Source organism: Gorilla gorilla, chromosome 4 (assembly GCF_029281585.2).
Source record: "Gorilla gorilla gorilla isolate KB3781 chromosome 4, NHGRI_mGorGor1-v2.1_pri, whole genome shotgun sequence".
NCBI lineage: Eukaryota > Metazoa > Chordata > Mammalia > Primates > Hominidae > Gorilla > Gorilla gorilla.
Window position 1 is genome coordinate 79,298,991 of NC_073228.2, and position 23,069 is coordinate 79,322,059.

At 50.5% G+C, this 23,069-nt stretch overlaps 1 protein-coding gene and 1 long non-coding RNA gene across 5 annotated transcripts in view; one reads left to right on the top strand and one right to left on the bottom strand.

Moving 5' to 3' along the window:
* Window positions 1–6,636, bottom strand: part of LOC129533347 (uncharacterized) — a 22,227-nt gene extending 15,591 nt beyond the window's left edge. Inside the window, exons 1-2 of the long non-coding RNA XR_008679490.2 lie at window positions 6,505–6,636; window positions 484–587 (exon numbers count right to left, since the gene is read on the bottom strand). This is a non-coding gene — a long non-coding RNA (uncharacterized lncRNA). The remainder of the gene's footprint in view (window positions 1–483; window positions 588–6,504) is intronic.
* TMEM11 (transmembrane protein 11) lies at window positions 6,565–22,999 on the top strand. 4 transcript variants are annotated; one of them, XM_055385920.2, is made up of 3 exons: window positions 6,565–6,864; window positions 9,734–9,894; window positions 22,113–22,999. In XM_055385920.2, exons 1-3 carry the CDS (start codon window positions 6,565–6,567, stop codon window positions 22,627–22,629), a joined length of 978 nt encoding a protein of 325 aa, XP_055241895.1. In that variant the 3' UTR covers window positions 22,630–22,999. The 4 variants fall into 4 exon arrangements, with proteins under 4 accessions (XP_055241895.1, XP_063562653.1, XP_030866686.1 ...); XM_063706583.1 differs by lacking the exon at window positions 22,113–22,999 and adding an exon at window positions 12,428–12,571; XM_031010826.3 differs by lacking the exon at window positions 9,734–9,894 and having other exon boundaries at window positions 6,629–6,864.
* Window positions 23,000–23,069: the final 70 nt, after the last annotated feature.

Genomic DNA, 23,069 nt, shown 5'->3' on the forward strand with positions numbered 1-23,069 from the left:
TGGAGTGCAGTGGTGCAGTCATAGCTCACTGCATCCTCCAGTTCCTGGGCTCAAGTGATCCTCCCACCTTGGCCTCCTAAAGTGCTGGGATTATAGGCGTGAGCCACCTCCCCAGACCCGAAGAATTTTTTTAATCCTACGTGTTATGGGCTGAGTTGTGTGCCCCTGCCCCTCACCCTTACCTCAATTCAAATATCACAATCTTAACCTCCCAGTACTTCAGAATGGACTGCATTTGGACTTTTATTAAAGAGAAAATTAAGTTACAATGAGGCCACGAGAGTGGGTCCTAACCCAATCTGACACGTATCCATCTAAGAAGAGCAGATTAGGGCTGGGCATGTTAGCTCATGCCTATAATCCCAGCACCTTGGGGGGCCAAGGTAGGTGGATCACCTGAGGTCAGTTGTTCAAAACCAGCTTGGCATTTAGAACGAGGAAACATTTTAGAATGAGGAAAGGTAGGAAAGGATACACACCAACCTTTCAATATTGTTAGGATCACAGCAGTGCAGGGTGGCTTGTGGAATTATTAACTCTTATGACATGTCACTGAAGAACAAGATCCTGTAAGTGAAATTGCATATCTGGGGGAAAACATTGAAGTTGCACATTAATGGATGGAATGAGAAATACAATCTCCAGTAACAGAAATTTTAAATGTACTGTTAATGAATTTTTTTTTTTTTTCAGACGGAGTCTCGCTCTGTCCCCCAGGCTGGAGTGCAGTGGCGCAATCTCTGCTCACTGCAGGCTCCACCCCCCTGGGTTTACACCATTCTCCTGCCTCAGCCTCCCGAGTAGCTGGGACTACAGGCGCCCGCCACCTCGCCTGGCTAATTTTTTGTATTTTTAGTAGAGACAGGGTTTCACCATGTTAGCCAGGATGGTCTCGATCTCCTGACCTCGTGATCCGCCTGCCTCAGCCTCCCAAAGTGCTGGGATTACAGGCGTGAGCCACCGCGCCCGGCCTGAATTTTTTTAAAGTAAATAAACTCTGACTTTTTTCCTTAGTAAATACAAATTATTAAGGCCACCTTTTAAAAAGAGCATCATATTCAAAACGTTCCATTTCACTCATGAGAAATTCAAATTTTACAGAAAACAAGATGTCATTTTTTAAAGAAACCTTTTTAAGGATAATTTTAGATGTACAGAGAAGTCGCAAAAATAGTACAGTTCTGTATAGCCTTCATCCTGGTTCCCCTGACATTAACATCTCACATAGTCATGGTATGTGTCAAAACTAAGAACCAACATTGGCAGTTACTATTAACTGAACTCAAGACCCCATTCAGATTTCACCTGTTTTGTTTTTTTTTTTCCTTTTTTGAGACAGAGTCTCACTCCATCACCCAGGCTGGAGTGCAGTGGCACGATCTTGGCTCACTGCAACCTCCGCCTCCCAGGTTCAAGCGATTCTCCTGACTCAGCTTCCCGAGTAGCTGAGATTACAGGCTTGCACCACCATGCCCAGCTAACTTTTTTTGGTATTTTTAGTAGAAACGGGGTTTCACTATATTGGCCAGGCTGGTCTCGAACTCCTGGCCTTGTGATCCGCCTGCCTCGGCCTCCCAAAGTGCTGGGATTACAGGCATGAGCCACCACACCCAGCCCAGATTTCACCTGTTTTTCCACAAATGTCCTCTGCTACCATATTGCATTTAGTGAGATACCACTTTTAAATTTGCAAAAAGAAAACACTTGCTAACAGACCATGCTGGCACAGCTGTGGGGAAATAGGCAGTGTCATGTACTGCTGGAGGGAGTGGGGAGCAGTCTGGCAATATTTATCAAAACAACAAGTGCCTACACTCTTTGACCCAGCAAGTTCTCGTCAGGAAATTATCCCAGTTTTATTTGCGATGGGTACCAGGAAGTGGTGCAAACATGTTTATGCAGCACTCCTTGAAATAGTAAAAGACTGTCCAGAGACTGGCTGATACAATTATGGCATATCCAAACAATGGATTATCATATACTGCTAAAACAAATCAGATATATACTGATGCAGAGTGATCTCCAAGATGCAATTAAGTGGAAAAAACAAAAACAAACAAGAAATGGAGGAATGTGCATAATATGCATCCTCTGGGCCAAAGAAAACATTTGTTAATATATGTCTACTTTATATCTGCAGAGGATCCATAACAAAGGTACCAGTTATTGCTTGCAGAGGGTTGTGGACAGAGATGGAAAGAGCCAGGTCACAAGAAGATGAGCAAAAAAACCCCCTTATTTTTCACTGTATATTGTTTTGTAATTTGAATTTTATACCATGTGAATATACTGCCCATTCAGACTTAAAATTCTACTTTTAAAATGCTCATTTTGATGCTTTTAATGGTAAATTCAAACCTTTATGTAGATTATACCTAAGATATTGTTTTGGAAGATTTGCCTTTCCCTGAATGCTACTACATGCTATGAGGAATAAAAATAGGCTGAGTTTTTACTCCTCAAAACAGCCCTGCAAGATAGGCGCTGTGTGAATGGCATCTATTTTCTCCCCTACACCTGCCTTTCTATACTCTCCATGGTCAGGGCTGGAAGCCAGACAACTACATTTCCCAGACTCCCTTGTCATCTGACTCAGCCAGTGGGAGGCACTGGTGGGAGTTTGGAAGATATGAGATGGGGAAAGCAATTCTAATCTCTGGCTTCTGGTGGCACCCCAGGCCACAGCAGTGGTTCCACTTGTGTGTCAGTAGTACCAGGCAGCAAGTGTGGCTCCAGGCTCCTGCTCAGCAGCTGAGGAATCAGTCTCTGGAAACGAATTTTCCTGTTGCTCCTCTGGCCTTGTGGGGGTCAGGCTTTGGGTGCCCTTGTTCTCCCCTTGTTTCTCATGCCCTTCCAACACCTTTGTAAACAATACCCTGTATTAAATGGCTTTTCCTCTAATTACACGCTGGCTAATATAGATAAAATTACTCATATTTTACAGGTGAGAAACTGAAATTCAAATAGAGAAAGTGACTTAACCAAAGGCAAGCTAAGTACCACGCTTGTCTCATGATGCTCCAGCCACCTTGGTCCTAACCTTATTGGAACACCCCAGGCCCATCTGCACTGCAAAGCCATTGCATTAATTCGCTCTGCACAGAACATTCTGTCTTCAGTCCTTCACATGCACACTCTTTCAAGTCCCACTCAAATGTTACCTTTTGATACAGTCAGGTTTTTGTTTTTAAGAGACAGGGTCTCACTCTGTCCCTCAGGCTGGAGTGTAGTAATACAAACATAGCTCACTGCAGTCTCAAACTCCTGGGCTCAAGAGATCCTCTCACCTCAGCCTCTCCAGTAGCTAGGACTACAGGCACGTGCCACCATACTTAGTTAATGTTTAAATTTTTTGTAGAGTCAAGGTCTCCCCATGTTGCCCAGGCTGGCCTCAAACTCCTGGACTCAAGCTGTCCTCCTTCCTCAGCCTCCTAAAGTGCTGGGGTTACAGGTGTGAGCCATTGTGCCCAGCCTTCAAATGTTACCTTTTTAGAGTGACCTCTTACCACCTGTGATCTCCAAGTCACTCCATTATACCATCCTGTTCCTTTTCTTCTTGGTACTCCTCTCTGAAAATATTTACTTAAGTTGTTTATCCCATTGGAATGTAAAGCCCGTTAAGACCCAGGAACAGTGTTTGTCTTACTAAACACCGTATCTCTGTGCCCAAGAGTACCTGCAGAGTATGCCTTCAACAACGATTTAAGAATGAATGAATGAAAAGTGTAGTAAGAGAAGTAGCAGATTACTTTGAGCATCAGCGAGGACATGCCCTTCCACTGGCTGCCTTCATACAGCAGGACAGAGGGCTCACGGGAGTCTCCACCGCAGGACAGCCCCCCGGAACTAATTCCCACCACTCAGGCTGTGCCCTCCAAAGGTGCTCAGCTAATACATACTGAGTCAATCAGGCTGCCTATGAACCTTCCAGACAACCTCCGTGCATTAACAGTAATCAGGAGGAAACACTGTGAGGATCTTAGACCAAGTTGGCAGATTAGAAGCAGACGGTCATTCAGAAGTTAAGGGGAGAGTAAAAAGCTGGAGAAATGGGATGTTCATTAGGGCCACGGTTGTTTCAGCATTTACATTTACTCTATGCACTAGACCTACCTCCAGTGCTTCTGGAGAGGCACAATGGCAGAGTGTAATCTCTGTAACTGGACAGTCTGGGCTCAAATCCTAGCACTTTCCTGGCTGGCAGTGTGAGCAAGTCACTCAGGTCCTCTGTAAGTTGATTTCCTCATTTACAAAATGAGATTGTTGATTAAAAAAAAAGTGATACTATTATTAAGACAGAGTCTTGCTCTGTCATCCATTCTGGAGTGCAGTCATGCGATCTCAGCTCACTGTAACCTCCACCTCCCGGGTTCAAGTGATTCTCATGCCTCAGCCTCCCGAATAGCTGCGATTACAGGCATGTGCCACCATGCCCGGCTAATTTTTGTATTTTTAGTACAGACGAGGTTTCACCATGCTGGCCAGGCTGGTCTTGAACTCCTGACCTCAGGTGATCCACCCGCCTTGGCCTCCCAAAGTGCTGGGATTACAGGCGTGAGCTAACGCACCTGGCCAACAGTATCACTTTTATACGGTTGTTGTGAAAATCAAGATGTAGATCACTTAAAATATAAAACAGCACTTGGCCTCCATACACGTATCACCTCATGAAATACCGCAATCCTCTGAGGGGAGAGATACTATCATCCCATGATACAAACCAGGCAGCTGAGAAACAGAAGTTACACAAGCAGCCCCTGAGCCAGAAGTGCGTTCTAGAATCCCTAGTGTACCCTCTGAATCACCACACTGATATAAAGAAAAGACAGCCATATCCGCAGTGTCATACCATGGAACTGTTCGGAGGTCTCCAGCATGAACTACGCTAACACTTGGAGGCAGGGCTGTATGACTCAACAGGAAGGCCAGGTACTTTTTAGAGACCAGACAGGTACAAGGTCTTGAAGGACAAAAGTTGGCTAGGAGAGCTGGGCACCGTGGCTCACGCCTGTAAATCCCAGCACTTTGGGAGGCCGAGGGGGATGGATCATGAGGTCAGGAGTTCGACACCAGCCTGACCAACATGGTGAAACCCCGTCTCTACTAAAAATACAAAAATTAGCTGGGTGTGGTGGCACCACCTGTAATCCCAGGTACTCAGGAGGCTGAGGTAGGAGAATTGCTTGAACCTGGGAGGCGGAGGTTGCAGTGAGCCGAGATCGCGCCACTGCACTCAAGCCTGGGCGACAGAGCAAGACTCTGTGTCAAAAAAAAAAAAAAAAAAGTTGGCTGGGAGGTAAACTCATTTTAGGTAAATCATAGAACATCTGCGTATCTGCAAACCCTCTGAATTTACTAGCCTGGCAAGTTCCAGACGGGAAAGGTAGGCAGTTGAATTTGGAGAGCTAGGCAACTTCCAGACTAAGGAGGGGCTTCTTGATTGTGCTAAGGAGTTTGAATCACACACTGTAGGTGATGAGGGACGGTGAGAGGATTGCAAGCAGCTAAAACTGTGGTAGAATGTCAGCTGGAAGGAAATCGAAAGGAATCCTCAACAATGAGAGGGTCGCCTTTCCGTCTGCTGGCCCTCCTGCTGTGGCCTGCGGCGGGGTGGGGAGGGGGGTTCCACTACACAGAAGTGTGACGTGCAGAGCTGGGCTTCTTCTAGGCTGAATTCGGGACAGATTTTCGCATTTGTTTTGCTCAAGTATTTATGGGACCAATTAATATGTTTAGCAACGTTGTCTGTGGGAGCAGTAGAGGAACTGAGAAGTTCACAAACTGTAAGAGATCCTCCAAAGAGTCCACAGGTCTGAGGCAGCAGCACCTGGCAATCTCTGGGCTCCGGTTAGTCCTTCCTGACTTTGACTCGTTACAGCAGTGTCCAGACAGGGATATGTCGGGTCCTGTGGCAGGGTTCCCGTCAGGTGGGATGGTTTAGCCCCGCATCTGCCTTCAAAGATCCCGAGATTATGCCGTCGCAGCGGCCAGGGCAGGAGTGGGTGCGTGGCAGGGACTGAGTCTAAGAGGCCTGGAGGCCCTGTCTAAAACAAAGCTGTCGCTGGGCCCTCTCTCCTTCAAGCAGTTATCATACAGCTATTCCCCTTTCTTGTTTTCAGACCCTCTCCTCTAACAGCCTGCACCTGCAAGCAGGGACCTCCGTGGCAGCAGGGACAGCGTGTCTGTCTCGGCCTCCAAAGTACCCCGGAGTCTAAGAGAACTGGGGGAGGATGGTGCGGGAGCAGCGCCTGCCTCCAAGGAGGGCACGGGCGGCGCCTCCCGCCCCTCGGTGACCTTATGGGCCAAGGCTGTGAAGGGCAGGCGGGGTGACGCGGAGGGGCCGGGCGCTAGTGGCCCGCAGACAGCGCGGCGGCCCCCAGCCGGAGAGGCAGCCTGGCGGCCAGGACAGCGCGGCCGGGCGCCTCCGCGCGGTGCTCTGGGAGTTGTAGGCACTTGCCTCTCCTCTTTCCTTCAGCTACTGGCTCTCGAAACCCAAGGACCTACCGGTGGGTGGGCGCCTGTGACTCCCAGGCTGCGAACGCCGGGAACTCAGTTTCTTCAGAAATGCCCGAACCAGGACTCCTCCTGGGGTCCTCGCGCCCTCGCAGAAGGACTACGGGCCCCGGCGACCCCGGGGGCGGGGCTTCCGGCGCGCTGCCTTGTGGGCACGGTAGTTCCGCCGGGTCTGGCTTCCGCCTGCCGAGCGGCCCCGGACCGCAGGCCGGACTACACTTCCCGTCGGCCCGCCTGCTCTCCCGATGCCGCCTTGGCGCGAGACGTTGGCAAGCAGAGTGTCTCCAAGATGGCCGCTTGGGGAAGGAGGCGTCTTGGCCCGGGCAGCAGTGGCGGCAGCGCCCGAGAGAGGTGAGATCCAAGGGCTTGTTGCCCCCAGTGCAGGCCGCTTAGCGGCCGGAGAGCCCAGCGCGGCCTCCGAGGGCTGCAGCAGCCTTCCTTCCCTGGTTTCCCCGCGCTCCCCCACACTCGCCGGGCATACTGGGTTCCAGTTCCGGAGGATCCGGGATCCGGGTGGGAGCGAGGTCGAAGGCCTCGGCGGAGAGCTTAGGGGAAGGGGCGTTAGCTGGGCTGAGTAAGGTAGGCAGCGGCCATGCGGGGCGGGGCCCGAGGCCGGGCCGCGCTGAAAGGAACTGGCGCCCAGCGCAGGCCTCGGGGACCCGCCTAGCTGCCCGCGGGCCGATCGGCTGCTGAAGCACCCTTCCCGCATCTCGGCCGCGGCCCCAGACGTGTAGAGGAAGGCAGGGCCCCCGGAGAGAGAAAGAAGGCGAAGCCTTCACAGAGCAGGCCGGCCGCGGCAGGGGTAGTTTGATCTGCACGTTTACCAGGGAGCTTTAGCTCCCGCCAGTTGTGTCTCTTCCGGGCCCAGAGCCGGCCACTTCCTCGAGGGAAGATTCTGAAGACTTTTGGATGGTTCTGTGCAAGCGCTCCTGCCGTAAAAGTCCTTTAAAGTGACCTTTCCTAATGAATGGTGTGTGGGCAGGGAGCTAGGAGCGTGTTTCTTCCAACAGGGACCTCCATTTGAATAACTGATTTCTAGAAGATGAGATTGGAGTAGTTTCCGTGTTTCATGTTCAAGTTGCAGTTTTTGCATCTGGGAAGCAGTTTCAGCTAGTGGAAACCACTAAAAGCTGTTCAGCCACTAGAAATTTGGGAGAGGATGTATTGGTGGAGCCACCTGGATTAACTGTCCGCTAAAGCTTGATTGTTATAGCAGCGGTCAGCAAAAAAGGAAAGTTTTGGTTTTGCTGGTTCTCCCCCTCCCCGTCTTTTTGGTGACGATCGTCTAACAGAAAAGTTATCTTCCTCTCAACTACTCTGCATTATTCCTTTTCTGTGACTGATTCCATCCCCTGTTCATTGCTATTGCTTGCAGATGGCTTTCCCAGCTGGGAAGATTCTTCCTGTTTGGCAGTTGTGATAGAATCCTTTAGCTTGCTTGCACTTTATTCTTTAGCCCAGTTATCCAACGTTGCCCATTCTGCATTTCCTCTTCCTTGGAAAAGCAGTGGTAAACACACTTTTGTTTTTCTAACTCCCGCCTGGTATTTCTTAGATTGGACCATTTAAATAAGTTACCTCAATGGTTTTCAGATGCTCTTAAAAACTAGCAAACATTTTCAAGATATTCAATGCAAACAGTAATACGAAATAACCTGTTTAGAAAACAAAGTATTAGAAACATACGCCCTCTTGTTGGACTAAAAGCAACTGAAAAGAGCCGAATAGGGATGCCTCAGGCAGGGAACAGGAGCCTTGCCAGCACAGGTTAAGCTTTTATTGATCTAAGAAAATAGATGCTGAGAATTGTTTTTGCTTTGGCTTGAGACAAGTTTTTATTCAAAATGGATCTGCAAATTAGCAGTGCATAGGCTGGATCCAGTCCTTGACTGTTGAACCTCAACAGTTTTTAAGAGAATTTAAATTAGTTGCCAGCAGATTTCATATAAAACGCTCCCTGAAAAGCTGGGTAGTGGCTGACTCTTTTTGGTCGGGACAAGTGCTTGGTTCCAGTTCTTGGTTCCTCACCTGACAGCTTGACTCAAATCACCTGACAGCTTGACTCAAATCACCTGACAGCTTGACTCAAATCACCTGTCAGCTTGACTCAATGCATTTGCCTGCTTGGTCTCTGTAGGTGTTCAGGTTGCACCTTTGGCCTGGAACTGAAGGCTCTACTCACACACGCAGATGTTGTGTGTCAGCAGGAATGTGGCATTTGGTTTTGTAGTTTGGCTGTCACCATCTACTCTCCTAGATAACGTGGTATGGGTGGAGACTACCTCTCTGTTTGCTCTTGCTGTAAACACCTAGCCAGGTTCTGTTGGAAGAGTCATTTCCCCGAGCCCAGCTTCCCTAAGCTCTTCCCATGCTGAGCAGGGGATGGAAACATAACCCGCTGTGGGGCTAGCGAGCTGACTTCTGGGCATCCCTCCATTCCTGCTCAGTTGGTGATGACTGTTCAGGTGGGGCAGGGCGGATTAGCTGATGGCCCAGCACTCTAGATTATGAGATCTGAGTGTATTATTGGCTCTTATGACTGAAGTAGGCTGTTTATGGCTCTCTAAAATGACTTTGTTCCATGTCACATTTGTGCTGACTCAAATCTCAGCTCCATGTTATACGAGTGCTCTCTCCCGTTGCTGCTCACACCTGGTTAGCATCTGCTTTTGCTGAAGCTGAGGGAAACATTATCTGGTTTGGGGAAGGGGCTAGAACAGAGTGACACTTTGGGCACACTTGCCAGATTTGCCAGCGGCTACCAACTCTGAAGCATGCATTGTACTTAAAGGTCCCACCCAGTGTCAGACTGCCTGCAGTATTACTGCCGGCGCTGTGTGTTGGATGGTCCAGTTTAGCACGTGTAGCATGTGGGTTCTTGCTTTACCTTGTTGAGTCTAGAACCACAGCTCTAGAATTAGTGCTGAATTAACACAGCAGTTCAGTAGTCACCAGCTACATGTGGCAATTACATTTAAACTCATTAAAATTAAGTAAAATGAAGAATTCAGCTCCTCAGTCTTACTAGACACATTTCAAGTGCTCAATAGCCACTTCTGGCCTGTGGCTACCATACTGGACAGCATAGGTGGAGGACATTTCCATCACTGCAGAAAGTTATGATATGGACAGTGCTGGTTTCGACTAAAATAGGAGGGGTGGAAATAGCAGAATGGTAGTGCTTGCATGTTGATTTTTCTCTCCACTCCATTAAATCTAGGGAACCAACAGTGTTTGTAATGAAGAACATCAGACTCTGAGCTGTAACCTGAATTCTTGTCCAAAATTCAGCACACTGGCAACGAGCACATCAAACAGATTGCCACTTGTCCTGTCGGCGTCTTTGAGACACACTTGCCCATCTAGGAAAGCACAGTGCAGGTATCTGTGTTCTGCCACCGTGTGCCAGCCCGGACCAGCTCACAGACAGCCCTGCCTGTCTTACTTGGGCTGCTCGGCTTCACTCTCTCAGGGCCCCTGAACCTCCCTGAGCCCTCCGTGATTGTTGGAATGTGAGTATAGCTGTGTGCTCTTGAGTTCCTGTTTTTATAATCACGTGAAGATGTACTTGATCTGCTTCTGAGCATGATATGAGGCAAGCTGGGGTGTGCAGAGGGCCAGATGCACGGGGCTAAAAGTTCAGGTTTAGCGCGAAGTTATTTGTTGTGGCCTGCCCCTCCCCTGGCTTGCGCGGCCACCTGCTCCAGCGTTTTATAGGCAGCCAGTTCCCTGGGCTGAATTTCATGGCTTTCCTTGCCATGCTTTATTCCCCAGGACCTGTCCTCTTCTTTGTGAACTCAGGTGTGCCTGGTCCCAGGTGGCCCTTACACGTTCATCCAGTGAGCAGATGGAGCACAGGCCCCGGGGGCAGGTTGGGTCATGGTCCCGGGGTGACAGCTTCCCTTTCTGATCTGATCCTTCCCTTTTAGACTCTCAGGGTTTGGGAGTATTTAATCTCTCTTGAAAGACTCCCATGCTTGCTTTTGTGTGTGGCGGGAGTTTTTGTTTCCTTCTGGCTGGGATGAGATGAGCAGATACGGGATCTGCACCCAAGTGTGTGGGGGTTTAGCCACGGGTTGTGGGGTTCTGCTCAGCTCTTTAACAAAGGCAAAGCCACATGTTCTGGCCGCAGAAGTTGGATTCGTAGGTAAGGATGGGGTTCATCCTCTTCAGCATTGATGTGCCTTCAAGTTTTCAAGAATTTCTGTTTTCGTTGGTTCACTCAAGCAGCCTGGATTCCAAGTGCATTAATTTGTGTCTCAGTGGTTCAGTCCTTTAGGTCATGTTCCAGGGAAGGCTCCCCTTTCTGAAGAGGGGAGGGCTGCACCTGGTTCCACGGAGGTGGGGAGGTGGCTCCTCTGCCCCGGCTTGTCGGTGTGCACCTGTTCTTCAATGAGCGAGGTGCGGGGGGTGGAGTTGGGCAGCACTCCATGACCAAGCGCACCCGGGAACCTCCTGACTGCCACGGTGTTCCGCCCTGGTGCCAGCAGCCACTTTATGGGCACAGTTCTCAGGAAAAGCTGACAGCCATGTAGTAGTCATAACAGTTCTTCAGAGCAGGGCTGTCCAGTAGGAGTTTCTGGCATGACAGACTCCTGGCGTGTCCCTGCAGTCCATTAGGGCAGCCATTAGCCACGTGTGGCTCTGAGGAACTGAGGTTTCATTTATTTATTTATTTATTTTATGAGACAGGTCTGGCTCTGTCACCCAGGCTGGAGTGCAGTGGTGTGATCTCGGATCTCTGCAACCTCCGTCTCCCTGGCTCAAACCGTTCTCCCACCCCAGCCTCCCGAGTAGCTGGGACCACAGGCATGTACCACCACGCCCAGCTCATTTTTGTATTTTTTGTAGAGGCAGAGTTTTCACCATGTTGTCTAGGCTGGTCTTAAAATTTGTGGGCTCAAGGAATCCACCCGCCCTGGCCTCCCAAAGTGCTGGGATTACAGGCGTGAGCCACTGTGCCCGGCCAGGCACTGAATTTTTTAAGATGTCTAATTTTAATTAATTTAAATTTCAACAGCCACATGTGCCTTAGGCAGAGGGGCAGTGCTTGGCGACTGTTCCCATCTTCACTGCAGTCCTCTGGGAGAGCCAGGGCCTCTGGCCCCGTTTGACAACACGGGAAACTGGCTCAGAGGGGCCGGGTGTTTTGCCCTAGGACACAAAGCCAGTAGGCAGCCGAGAGGGAACTTGAATCCACCCTCTCGACTCCCACACTCGGTGCGCCGTGTTCCTGCTCCCCAGATAGAAGGGCTGCTCAGTTACCAGTGCGCAGAATAGGAAAGTGTCCTCTGAAGCAAACGAAAGGGCTGGGTGTCCTGTGAAAGTTCCTTGGCCTGTGGGAGCCGTCCTCAGGCCGTGGGGCCGCATGCCCGTGCCTTTGAGTCTGGGGCACGGGCTTTCACTGCTTCAGTCCTCTGCTTTCTGTGGGTCCCAAAGAAGCAGGGCTTAATTAGGCAGAAGCGGGTGGAGGTCCAGCCCAGCACCTCCTGTATCATAGGTGATCAAGTGACCCTTTCACTAAGTGAAAAGCAGCCTGACGGATGGGTTGACTTTTTTCTGGTACCAGTTCTCTTAATAACCATAATTGTTTTTCTCCTCCTGTGACTCCTGTGGCTCATGCCTGTAATCATTACAAATGTCCCTCCAACCTGTGTCTTTTGGGAACCTGTTACATTCGGGCCCAGTGCTGGGGAAACTATGATGAAAATGCAGCCTCTGCCCTCATGGAGCTTCAGGCCTGCCTGTGAGCCCGGGCCCCACTCCAGGAAGGGGCCTAATGTGGATGCTTCCACTCAGATTTGCCTCTGCTGGGTCTCTCAGAACCGGGAAGGTGATGGTGGCTGGCCTGGCAGCTTAGCCAGTGTTTGCTCAAGGGAAACGGAGCTGGAACTGTCCTCCTCTTTTTGGGCAGGACTACAGGTACACACCAGCATGACACCTCAGCCATGAGAAGCTGCCCGCATCCAGACTTCTGCCTTTCATGGACACCGAGAAGGTTCTGGAGCAGGAAGTGAGCCACCTCCCGCTCTTCTTGGCAGTGGAAGGAGGCCCTCCCACGGGTATATATGGTCCCTTTACCTCAAGGGATATAGGGTTGAACAGAATTTTTCTTTTTAAGAATAAGTTTATAATTATTTTTCCTGTTATAAAAGAAACACTTTGGCCGGGTGCGGTGGCTCACGCCTGTAATCCCAACACTTTGGGAGGCCGAGGTGGGCGGATCACGAGGTCAGGAGATTGAGACCATCCTCGCTAACACAGTGAAACCCCGTCTCTACTAAAAATACAAAAAATTAGCCGGGCGTGGTGGCGATTGCCTGTAGTCCCAGCTACTCTGGAGGCTGAGGCAGGAGAATGGCGTGAACCCAGGAGGCGGAGCTTGCAGTGAGCCAAGATCACGCCACTGCACTTGAGCCTGGGCGACAGAGCGAGACTCCGTCTCAAAAAAAAAAAAAGAAACACTTTTTTTTTTAAAATATAGAAAAGCATGAAGAAATTGACAAGTCACCTATTACGCCACCATCCAAAGAAAACCACTGTTGATCTATTTTCTTGTTTCTTTTGAGACAATGTCTCACTCTTGTCCCCCTGGCTGGAGTGCAGTGGTGTGATCTTGGCTCACTGCAACCTCTACCTCCTAGGTTCAAGCGATTCTCCTGTCTCAGCCTCCTGAGTAGCTGGGATTACAGGCGCCTGTCACCACACCTGGCTAATTTTTGTATTTTTAGTAGAGACGGGGTTTCACCATGTTGGCCAGGCTGGTCTGAAACTCCTGACCTTAGGTAATCCGCCCGCCTCGGCCTCCCAAAGTGCTGGGATTACAGGCATGAGCCACCGCGCCTAGCCTGATCTATTTTCATGTATAGCACCTTTGATACTTTGTCTTACATATCTTGCCTTAGGGGTTTTTAAAATTATATTATTGAGACGGACTCTCACTTTGTCACCCAGGCTGGAATGCAGTGGTGCAGTCTCGGTTTACTGCAGCTTCTGCCTCCGGGGTTCAAGCGATTCTCCTGCCTCAGTCTCTCAAGTAGCTGGGACCACAGGCATGCGCCACCACGCCCAGCTAATTTTTGTATTTTTAGTAGGGACACAGTTTCACCACATTGGTCAGCCTGGTCTTGAAGTCCTGACCTCAGGTGATCTGCCCGCCTCAGCCTCCCAAAGTGCTGGGATTACAGGTGTGAGCCACCATGCCCAGCCTTATCTTAGATTTTTTAAAGTTATATGTTAAACACATCAAAAGTTATGTTTACAATATGTGAAAAGTAATAAACATGCCACAGCATGATGGCCCTTAAAAACATAATGCAAAATGAAAGAAGCCAGTTGTTGAAGACCACGTTACAGGATTCCATTTAAATGAAATACCCAGAATTGGCATATCCAGAGAGTTGGGAAGCCGACTGGTGGTTGTGGAGGGCTGGGGAGATGTGAAGGGACCACTAATTGGTACAGGGTTTCTTTCTGAGATGATGAAAATGCACCAGGATCAGTTGTGCTATTGGTTGCACAACTTTGGGAAAGCCACCTCATCGTTCACCTCCGATGGGGGAGTTGCTCTGTGAATTCTATCTCAGTAAAGCTGTGAATTCTATCTCAGTAAAGCTGCCATTAAAAAATACAAATCAGGCCAGGCATGGTGGCTCATGCCTGTAATTCCAGCGTTTTGGGATCACCTGAGATCAGGAGTTCGAGACTAGCCTGGCCAACATAGAGAAACTCTGTCTCTACTAAAAATACAAAGTTAGCTGGGCGTTGTGGCACGTGCCTGTAATCCCAGCTACTTGGGAGGCTGAGGCAAGAGAATCGCTTGAACCCAGGAGGTGGAGGTTGCAGTGCTCCGAGATTGCGCCACTGCACTCCAGTCTGGGTGACAAGAGTGAAACTCCGTCTCCACAAAATAAATAAACAAATAAAAATAAAGAAAATGAGACCAGGTACAATGGCTCTTACTTGTAATCCCAGTGCTTTGGGAAGCCAAGGCTGGCAGATCACTTAGGAGTTCGAGACCAGCCCGGCCACCATGGTGAAAACCCCGTCTCTACTAAAAATACAAAAATTAGCTGGGCGTGGCAGCACATGTCTGTAGTCCTAGCTATTTGGGAGGCTGAGGCAGGAGACTTGCTTAAGCCCGGGAGGCGGAGGTTGCAGTCAGTCGAGATAGCGCCATTGCGCTCCAGCCTGGGCGATGGAGCGAGACTGCCTCAAAAGAAAGAAAACGGAAAATAACAAGTGTTGGTGAGGATATGGAGAAATGGGAACCCCTGTGCGCTGCTGGTGGGAATGTACAATGGTGCAGCTGCTCTGGAAAACAGTATAGAGATTCCTCAAAAAAACTAAAAAATTGAACTGCTATATGATCCAGCAGTTCCACTTCTGGATATATATACCCCCCCAAAAAAAAGCAGGGACTCAAAGAGATGTTTGTGCACCCATGTTCATAGCAGCATTATTCACAATAGCCAGTGGTGGAAACCGAAGTGTCCATCACAGATGAATGGATTAACAAAATGTGGTTTATGTATATGGTGGAACATTACTGAGCCTTAAAAAGGAAGAAAATTCGGATACATGCTACAATATGGATGAACCTTGAAGACTAATTATGCTCTGTGGAATAAGCCAGACACAAAAGGGCATATACTATATATGATCCCACTTGTATGAAGTACTTGTACAGTCAGATTCATTGGGGTAGAAAGTAGAATGGTAGTTTGCAGGGGCTTGGGGTTGGTGGGGAATGGGGGGATCACTTCATGGGTAGAGTTTCAGTTTGGGAAGGTAAAGGAATCCTGGAGGTGGATGGTGGTGATGGTTGGTACATCAGTGTGCATGTGCTTAGTGCCTCTGAACTGTACGCTTAAAAGTGCTTACGGTGGTATATTTTATGTGTATTTTACCACACTTTAAAAAAGGCAAAGTGATAGTTGTGTGGGCTCCCCACCCAGCGCGATAGAGAACTAGGGTTACCCTGGCCTGCCTCCTCCTGCAGCGGAGACCCTGTGCCCCAAGTGCACCACAGCACCCTTGCTGTCCTTATAGTTGGCTTTCAGTGGCACGTCCCAGAGCTCTGCCGCCTTAGAATGTGTGAGAGTTGTATCCCTGTCTCAGGCCACTGGAACTGATTCATGTCACTAATGGAGGAGGTGTGATTCTGCTCTCCCCGCTCCTGTCATCTTTTGCTCTCACCGAACAGTCCTGCTCTGAACCTTCTTGTGCGGCTCTTGCCTTTTGGGGAGACGCCTCCAGACTGTGGCTGCTGGGACAGGCACAGGCTGCCCACATCCCAGAGGTGCCGTGGAGTTGCCCTGCTGAGTTTTCACTGTGGCCGCCTTTTAACTGGAATGCTAGTGTTGCCAGGGGATTCCTTTGCTGACTGCGAGAGCTGATTGAGTTGGGCTCAAAAGTGGAGAGATGAGGGCCTGAAGGCTGACTCTGGTTGAAGGCTGAGGGAGGAAGTTCAAGATGCCCACTTTATGAGTGCCTGCAAGCTATCCTGAGGCAGCAGAGGGCGGTCCCATTCAGTGTCTGCAGCAGTCCCCCTGAGGTGCTGGAACAGGCTGACCCCTGCTCCCAGCACTAAAGGCTCAGAGAATCCAAAGCTCCCTCAGTGCTGGCATGATGTGTTTAGGATCATGACACTGATCCTTTTACTTTTCTTCTTCCATATGTTAAGACCCACTTCTGACAGTGATCTTTAAGTACCAGAGATCATGCCAGATTCAAAAGGATCAAAAGTCATTTACTAGAAAGAGCCTCCCTTCCTTTTCTTTCCTAAGCCCCTCAGTTCCCTCCCTAGTGACCAGTCATAAAAATCAGGTCTTTGTGTATCCTTTCAGAAGTGTTCTGTGCATATAAAAGCAAATAGAGACTTTTAAAAATACACTACGTATAGCATACTGTAAACACTCTTCTGAACCCTGCCTTTTCCCCTGAACTTGCTTTCAGTTGGAGACTTTGCTGTTACTGCTGCTTTTTCTCTTTTTTTTTTTTTTTTTTTTATTGAGACGGAGTTTTACTCGTTGCCCACGCTGGAGTGCAATGGCATGATCTCGGCTCACTGCAACCTCCACCTCCTGCGTTCAAGCAATTCTTCTGCCTCAGGCCCCCAAGTAGCTGGGATTACAGGCACGTGCCACCAAACCCAGCTAATTTTTGTATTTGTAGCAGAGACAGGGTTTCACTGTGTTAGCCAGGCTGGTCTCGAACTCCTGATCTCAGGTGATCCGCCTGCCTTGGCCTCCCAAAGTGCTGGGATTACAGGCATGAGCCACCGCACCTGGCCACTTTTTCTTTCTTTTTTTTTTTTTTTTTTTTAAACATAGACTCTGTTAATTGCTCTCTTACTGGTCATTTCACACCTGCAATGAAAAGCAAAAATACAGTCCCTTAGGAAGCCCAGGGCTCAAAAGATTCCAACTAGCTCTTACTTAAAAAAAAAAAAGTCCATATAATTTAAAAAAAAAAAAAAAAGGAAAAAAAAATCTCCCATGCACCAGGGTTCAGGTCACCCAGTTCCTAAGGCCCATGGCCTTACCAGTCGGGGGGCAGCTGGTGATGCTCTGCAGTGGTTTGAGACAACCTTCTGACTGGGTTCTTTCCTTCATTAGGTTTTGTTTGACCCACAAGCAGAAGCAAGCCATATACGGGTGGCTGCTGGGTGGTCAGGAGCTGGCTGGACGTGGCTGTCTCCTGGGAGTACTCGGCAGTTTCTTTTTTCTTTTTTTTTCTTTTTTTTCTTTCTGTCATTCAGGCTGGAGTGCAGTGGCACAATCTTGGCTCACTGCAACCTCTGCCTCCCAGGTTCAAGCGATTCTTGTGCCTCAGCCTCCTGAGTAGCTGTAATTACAGGTGCGCAGCACCACGCCTGGCTAATGTTTGGTAAAGACGGTTTCACCATGTTGGCCAGGCTGGTCTCGAACTCCTGACATCAAGTGATCTGCACACCTTTGCCTCCCAAAGTGCTGGGATTACAGGCGTGAGCCACCGCACCTGGTCATGGCCACGAATTTCTGAAGTAAGAGAAGTCCAGCAGTCCCTGTCAGCAGTGCAGACCTGAACCCAAGGGCCCAGCAGTGACAGCTAAAAAACCTGTGTCTGCACTGACAGCACCCCACTCCCACCAGTGTACCGGGAAGTTGGAGTGCTGACTGCCTGGTCGTGGCCGGGTAAGCTCCAACAGAGGGATCCTGCAACTTTGTGTGCGTCTGTGTGTGTTTCGGTTTGAACCTTGCCGTCTCCATATAGGGTCTGTTGCCTTATAGAATCCTAGAAATCCACTTCCCTAGACTTCACGTGTTGTCCTTTCCCAGTGGAAACCGAGATTCCCTTTGCCTAACTGGCTTTAAAAGCAGAATTGGTGAGCCTCTGGCCTCAGCGCCGTTGTGCAGGACCCTGCCTTTGTTTGAAGGCAGTGTGGCTTATGCCCTTTGTGTTTCTGCTGTGGATAGGTGTCTTAGACAGTCAGTGGGCAGCAACAGTGCCCGGCCCATATGAAGACGCCGAGGCTGCAGGAGGCCGGGACCATGGTTTGACAGGCAGGTGGGGGCAGACCCACGCCACCATCTCAGGATGTGTGCTGGCGAGTGCCCCCATGTCCACGTGCTTGCTTGTGGCTGTGTCATTCACAGGACTTCCCACAGCCGAGGGCAGAGGGTGCCCAGTCTCCTCACTCCCTGTGCTGGGGGGCGGGCCACACCTGGCAACAGCAGTGAGGTGGGAGGGAGCCTGGAGGGCCTTGGCTTCTCGCTGCTTCCAGGCTGGTTGGGACTTGTGGACGCACCCACCCATCCGTCCCAGCAAGCGATGGAGCCTGCAGAGGGGTCTGGGTGGATGTGGGTGCCAGCTGGGCTTGCAGGGGGGCCGGAGGGGGTGAGGGGGTGGGATCTGCCCACTGCTGTGTTTCCAGATGGGGCAGTCGGTTCCAGGACCGGGGTTTCCACTGGAATTTCCTCTGTGGGACCAACAGTGGTTTTCACTACATTCAGGATGGCGCTGGCCTGCTGGGCAGAGAAAGGTACCGCACTAGGGTGGATTTGGGTGTTGGCGAGAACATTGTGTAACCCCAGCTTGACACCTCCCTTTTGCTTTGAGTGTTCCTGAGGGAGGAAGCCTGCCTCTGGTGCCCGCCCCAAGGTGTCCCTGGCCTGGCTTTGACAGTCAGTAGGATGCACAGCTGACTTGGAAGCAACTCCATTTCCGTCTCAAGATTGGGACACGATTTGGCCCTCCACCCCTACCTTGTTATCTGGCCTCTCTGCTCCTGTTGCCTGATGGACTTGAGACCAGAAGGGAGTTCTCTTGGCCAGGAGTGCTCCCACCTGAGAGTGGAGGCCCCGCCCCTCCCCGCACACCCAGGGCCACAGCCAGCCCATTGCGCCACCGCCACTCATTTCTCATATGAGCACGTGGGGGCACTGCTCGGCCTTCAGCCTTCCAGCGCCAGTGAAGACCCTGCTTTGGGTGTGCTTGTTTGCTGTAGGTAGCTTCTAAAATGCTGAATCTGGCTGGATGCGGTAGCTCATGCCTGTTAATCCCAGGACTTTGGGAGGCCAAGGCGGGTGGAACACTTGAGCCCAGGACTTTGAGACCAGCCTGGGCAACATGGCATAACCCCATCTGTACAACAAAATTTTTTTAATTAGCCAGGCAGCCAGGCGTGGTGGCACATACCTGTAGTCCCAGCTACTCGGGAGGCAGAGGTGGGAGGATCTCTTGAACCCAGGAGGTCGAGGCTGCCATGAGCAGAGATCACACCACTGCACTCCTGCCTGGGTGACAGAGCAGGAACCTGTCTCAAAAATAAAAACTGTTGAATCCTACCTGGGAGTAACAGCTGGCCTCTCCCTTACCTCTCCTCTAAGACCAAATGGAAAAACTCCACCGAGAACTTTAGAAGGAAAACCCTCCTTTCCCCATTTCATAAGCTGCTCGTGCAGTCTCACAGTAACAGCTCATCAGTTCATCCCTGGCAAGGCAGCCGTGACACTGGCACACAGTCACAGGCGGCTTGGCAGCAACCCATGTTTAGGAGGCTCTTGTCCCACCCTCAGGGAACTGATTTCTCCCCAGTGCATGCCGTTTAATTAGGGCCTATGATTGAATTAGGAGGCTTTGCCTTAGCCCAGCTTAGTTACAGTGACTTTTTCAGGATAAAGAGTTCCGTTTGCCCAAGTCCAAGCCAGTGCCTTTTATGAAAGTGGTTCCCACCCAGGGGCGGAGTTAGGGTCCCCATGCTTGGGGGCACAGTCAGCCCATTACCAATGACTTTCATCTTTAATGTGGCCACATGAGATCGTTAAGTAGTTGTTTATCCAACCAGAATGCAACCCTGCCTGTTAGGTTTGCTTATTTGTTTGCTGAAAGCTTTGAGCTGGGAGGAGTCTCAGTAGTAAGAAGAACTACGATTGCCTGTTCTTTTTCCTTGAAGTTTCTCGACAGTCCGATTTCCACCATCCTTCACTTGGAATTGCTCCCATCTTTGAAGGAGGCTGGAGGGAGTTACCTTCATGCTGGGCTGAGGTTCTGGGGTGGCTTGTTATGAATGTCTTCACTCGTCACTCCCATGTTACGGCCAATGGCCAGGTGGCTCAGCTCCCCATGACTCTCCTCTGCACCGCAGCCAGGTGTGCCTGCCAGGACAGGCTGGGCGGACGGGACCTTCGCGTCTGTGCACACTGAGGGCTGTGCTTCTCGTTAGCCACGAAAGGAAGCTAGTTCCTGTCAGGCACATTCGGAGCTTCAGGTAGATGGGCCACATTGACCCTTGTGTTGCCTGGTACAGTGTTCCAGAGCCTCCCAGTTGGAAGGGCATGGACTCCAGCAGGGGAGCAGTGAGCAGCAGGTCCCTGGAGCCTTGTGTCCTTTAGTCAGATGGGTCTGACCATCCTGGGGACCAGGGTGTGCTGAGGGAAGGGGCAGCTTTTCCCTGAGGCATGTGACAGAACATGGCTCTGTGCAGCCTTGGGAGCCATGAGTTGGAAAACTTGATCCAGCCTCAAGAGCTATGTCTAGCAGTGTCCCCGTCAGGGCCCAGATAAAGACTTCTTGCAGATGAGCAGATAACGGAAAAGTAGGATGTGGGGTGACGGTGCGGAGATTCAGAGAGATCTGTCTCAGCTGAAACCAGCCAAGGAAAGATGACAAGGCATGGATAGCCCTGTCTTCAGGCCTGCCCGCCACAGGTGAAGAAGATTCTGCTTTGGGTGGGAAATTTGTACCGCAGAGGCCTGAAACCAAGAAAAACCCGACTGCCTGAAATGCAGCTTGGCCCACGGTCACTGCTGGGGCTGCAGCCGGGCTGCCATCTGGCCTTGCTGCAGAGCTGAGCCTTCCGTGTGGTGGATTACTCTCCTGCTGGTTGGGGTCATAACATGCATCCCCAGTCCCAGGGGGAAAGCCCCTTGTGTGGTCTCCGTGGCAGTGTTTCTTATGCAAATGAGAGGCATTTGCCGGTGGTGCAGGGGCCTGGGCCTACAGGGCCAGAATCGGTGGCGTTGCTGGGCTGGATGTTTTGAAGCCCCTCAGTTGACCCTCCTGCTTACTAAATTTGGAGCCCACTACTGTTCTTGAAGCGTTGTCTTTTCCTAATTCAGGGAAAGGGTCGCTTTTCCTATGCAGTGGGCTAGTGTCCTGGGTCTCCTCTTCTCCCCTCTGCAGCGGGGAGGAGCTGGGGGCTGCTGCCGGCCCGGGAAGGGCACCCAGGGCTTGTGCAGCCTGGCCTCCAGGAGAGCCAAAGGAGTTTGGATTTCATTCGCCCAAGGCAAAGCTCTTCCTTTCTGCCTCTGTTCTGCAGGCCCAGGATGACTACTTAGGAACTGTGCGGAGGGCAAGGGCTTAGCATTATCTGTCCTGAGGTCTGTGGTTTCCAGTGAAGAATCCTCTTGCAGTTGCCCTGATTAACTAAGAACGGCTTTCAGGCTGTTGGCCCTCTGCTGCCGTGTGTGCTGTGATTCTGTGCCGAATCGTTCTTTCCCCTTTAGGCTCCTTTGCTGACTCAGATCAGTTGGTCCACAGCCTTAGGCTAACCACCAGGCCTGTGTTTGTCATTTTAAACGTCGAGGCACTGCTTTTCCTGCCTTTTTATATCTTTTTTTTTTTTTTTTTTTGAGACAGAGTCTCACCCTGTCACCCAGGCTGGAGTGCAATGGCACGATCTCAGCTCACTGCAAGCTCCACCTCCCAGGTTCAAGTGATTCTCCTGCCTCAGCCTCCCGAGTAGATTACAGGGATTATAGGCACGCGCCACCACACCTGGCTAATTTTTTTTGTATCTTTAGTAGAGAGGGTTTCACCATGTTGGCCAGGCTGGTCTCTAACTCCTGACCTCATGATCCGCGCCCCCGGCCTCCCAAAATGCTAGGATTACAGGTGTGAGCCACCGCACCCAGCTTTATTTCACTATTTTCAGGAAAAATCCTTTTTACTGATTATCTTGTGTTGGGATTTAAAGGAGATGAGGACCCAGGTGAGATGTGCTCTCCACAGTGCAGGCTCAGACCTCCCCCAGCGCTGAAACACAGTTAAGTGCTCCTCAGCCTAATCATCCTGTCTCTCTCTCTCTCTCCCTTTCCTGCCCCCTCCATCAAAAGGGTGAGCTTGTCGGCCACAGACTGCTACATTGTGCATGAGATCTACAATGGGGAGAACGCCCAAGACCAGTTTGAGTACGAGCTGGAGCAGGCCCTGGAAGCCCAGTACAAGTACATTGTGATTGAGCCCACTCGCATTGGCGACGAGACAGCCCGCTGGATCACCGTGGGCAACTGCCTGCACAAGACGGCCGTGCTGGCGGGCACCGCCTGCCTCTTCACCCCGTTGGCGCTGCCCTTAGATTATTCCCACTACATTTCCCTGCCCGCTGGTGTGCTGAGCCTGGCCTGCTGCACCCTCTATGGGATCTCCTGGCAGTTTGACCCTTGCTGCAAGTACCAAGTGGAGTACGACGCCTATAAACTGTCGCGCCTGCCTCTGCACACACTCACCTCCTCCACCCCGGTGGTGCTGGTCCGGAAGGACGACCTGCACAGAAAGAGACTGCACAACACGATAGCACTGGCCGCCCTGGTGTACTGTGTAAAGAAGATTTACGAACTCTATGCTGTATGATTTCAGTAGAACAGGGAGCGAAGCAAAACCACCTGGCCCACAAGAGACAACAGAGTATTCAGATCGCCACACTCTGTGAGGCAGCAGAGCCTGGGAAGGTGTTTGGCTTAATATTTGTTATTTTTAAAAAATAACAGATCACGGGTGTACCCAGGGTTTTTCAGCTCATTACACTAAGATGTGGATTTCCATAACCCAAGAGGGGGGTCTGAGGCTGTGGAAGTCCGACTGGGCAGTGGAATGCTGATGGAGGCAGACGCTGCCGAGGGGGTGTGGACGTGCTTTGGGGGAGGTCTTTAAGTCTATTGTTTAACTGTACCATCCAGAGCCCACCAGAAGCTATTGATCATTAAAATTATGAGAATTTCAACTCCCGCTGTTCTCTCTTTCCATGACTGCCTGCAGCTGCTGCTGCACATCTGCTCTGGGTGGCGGCTTGC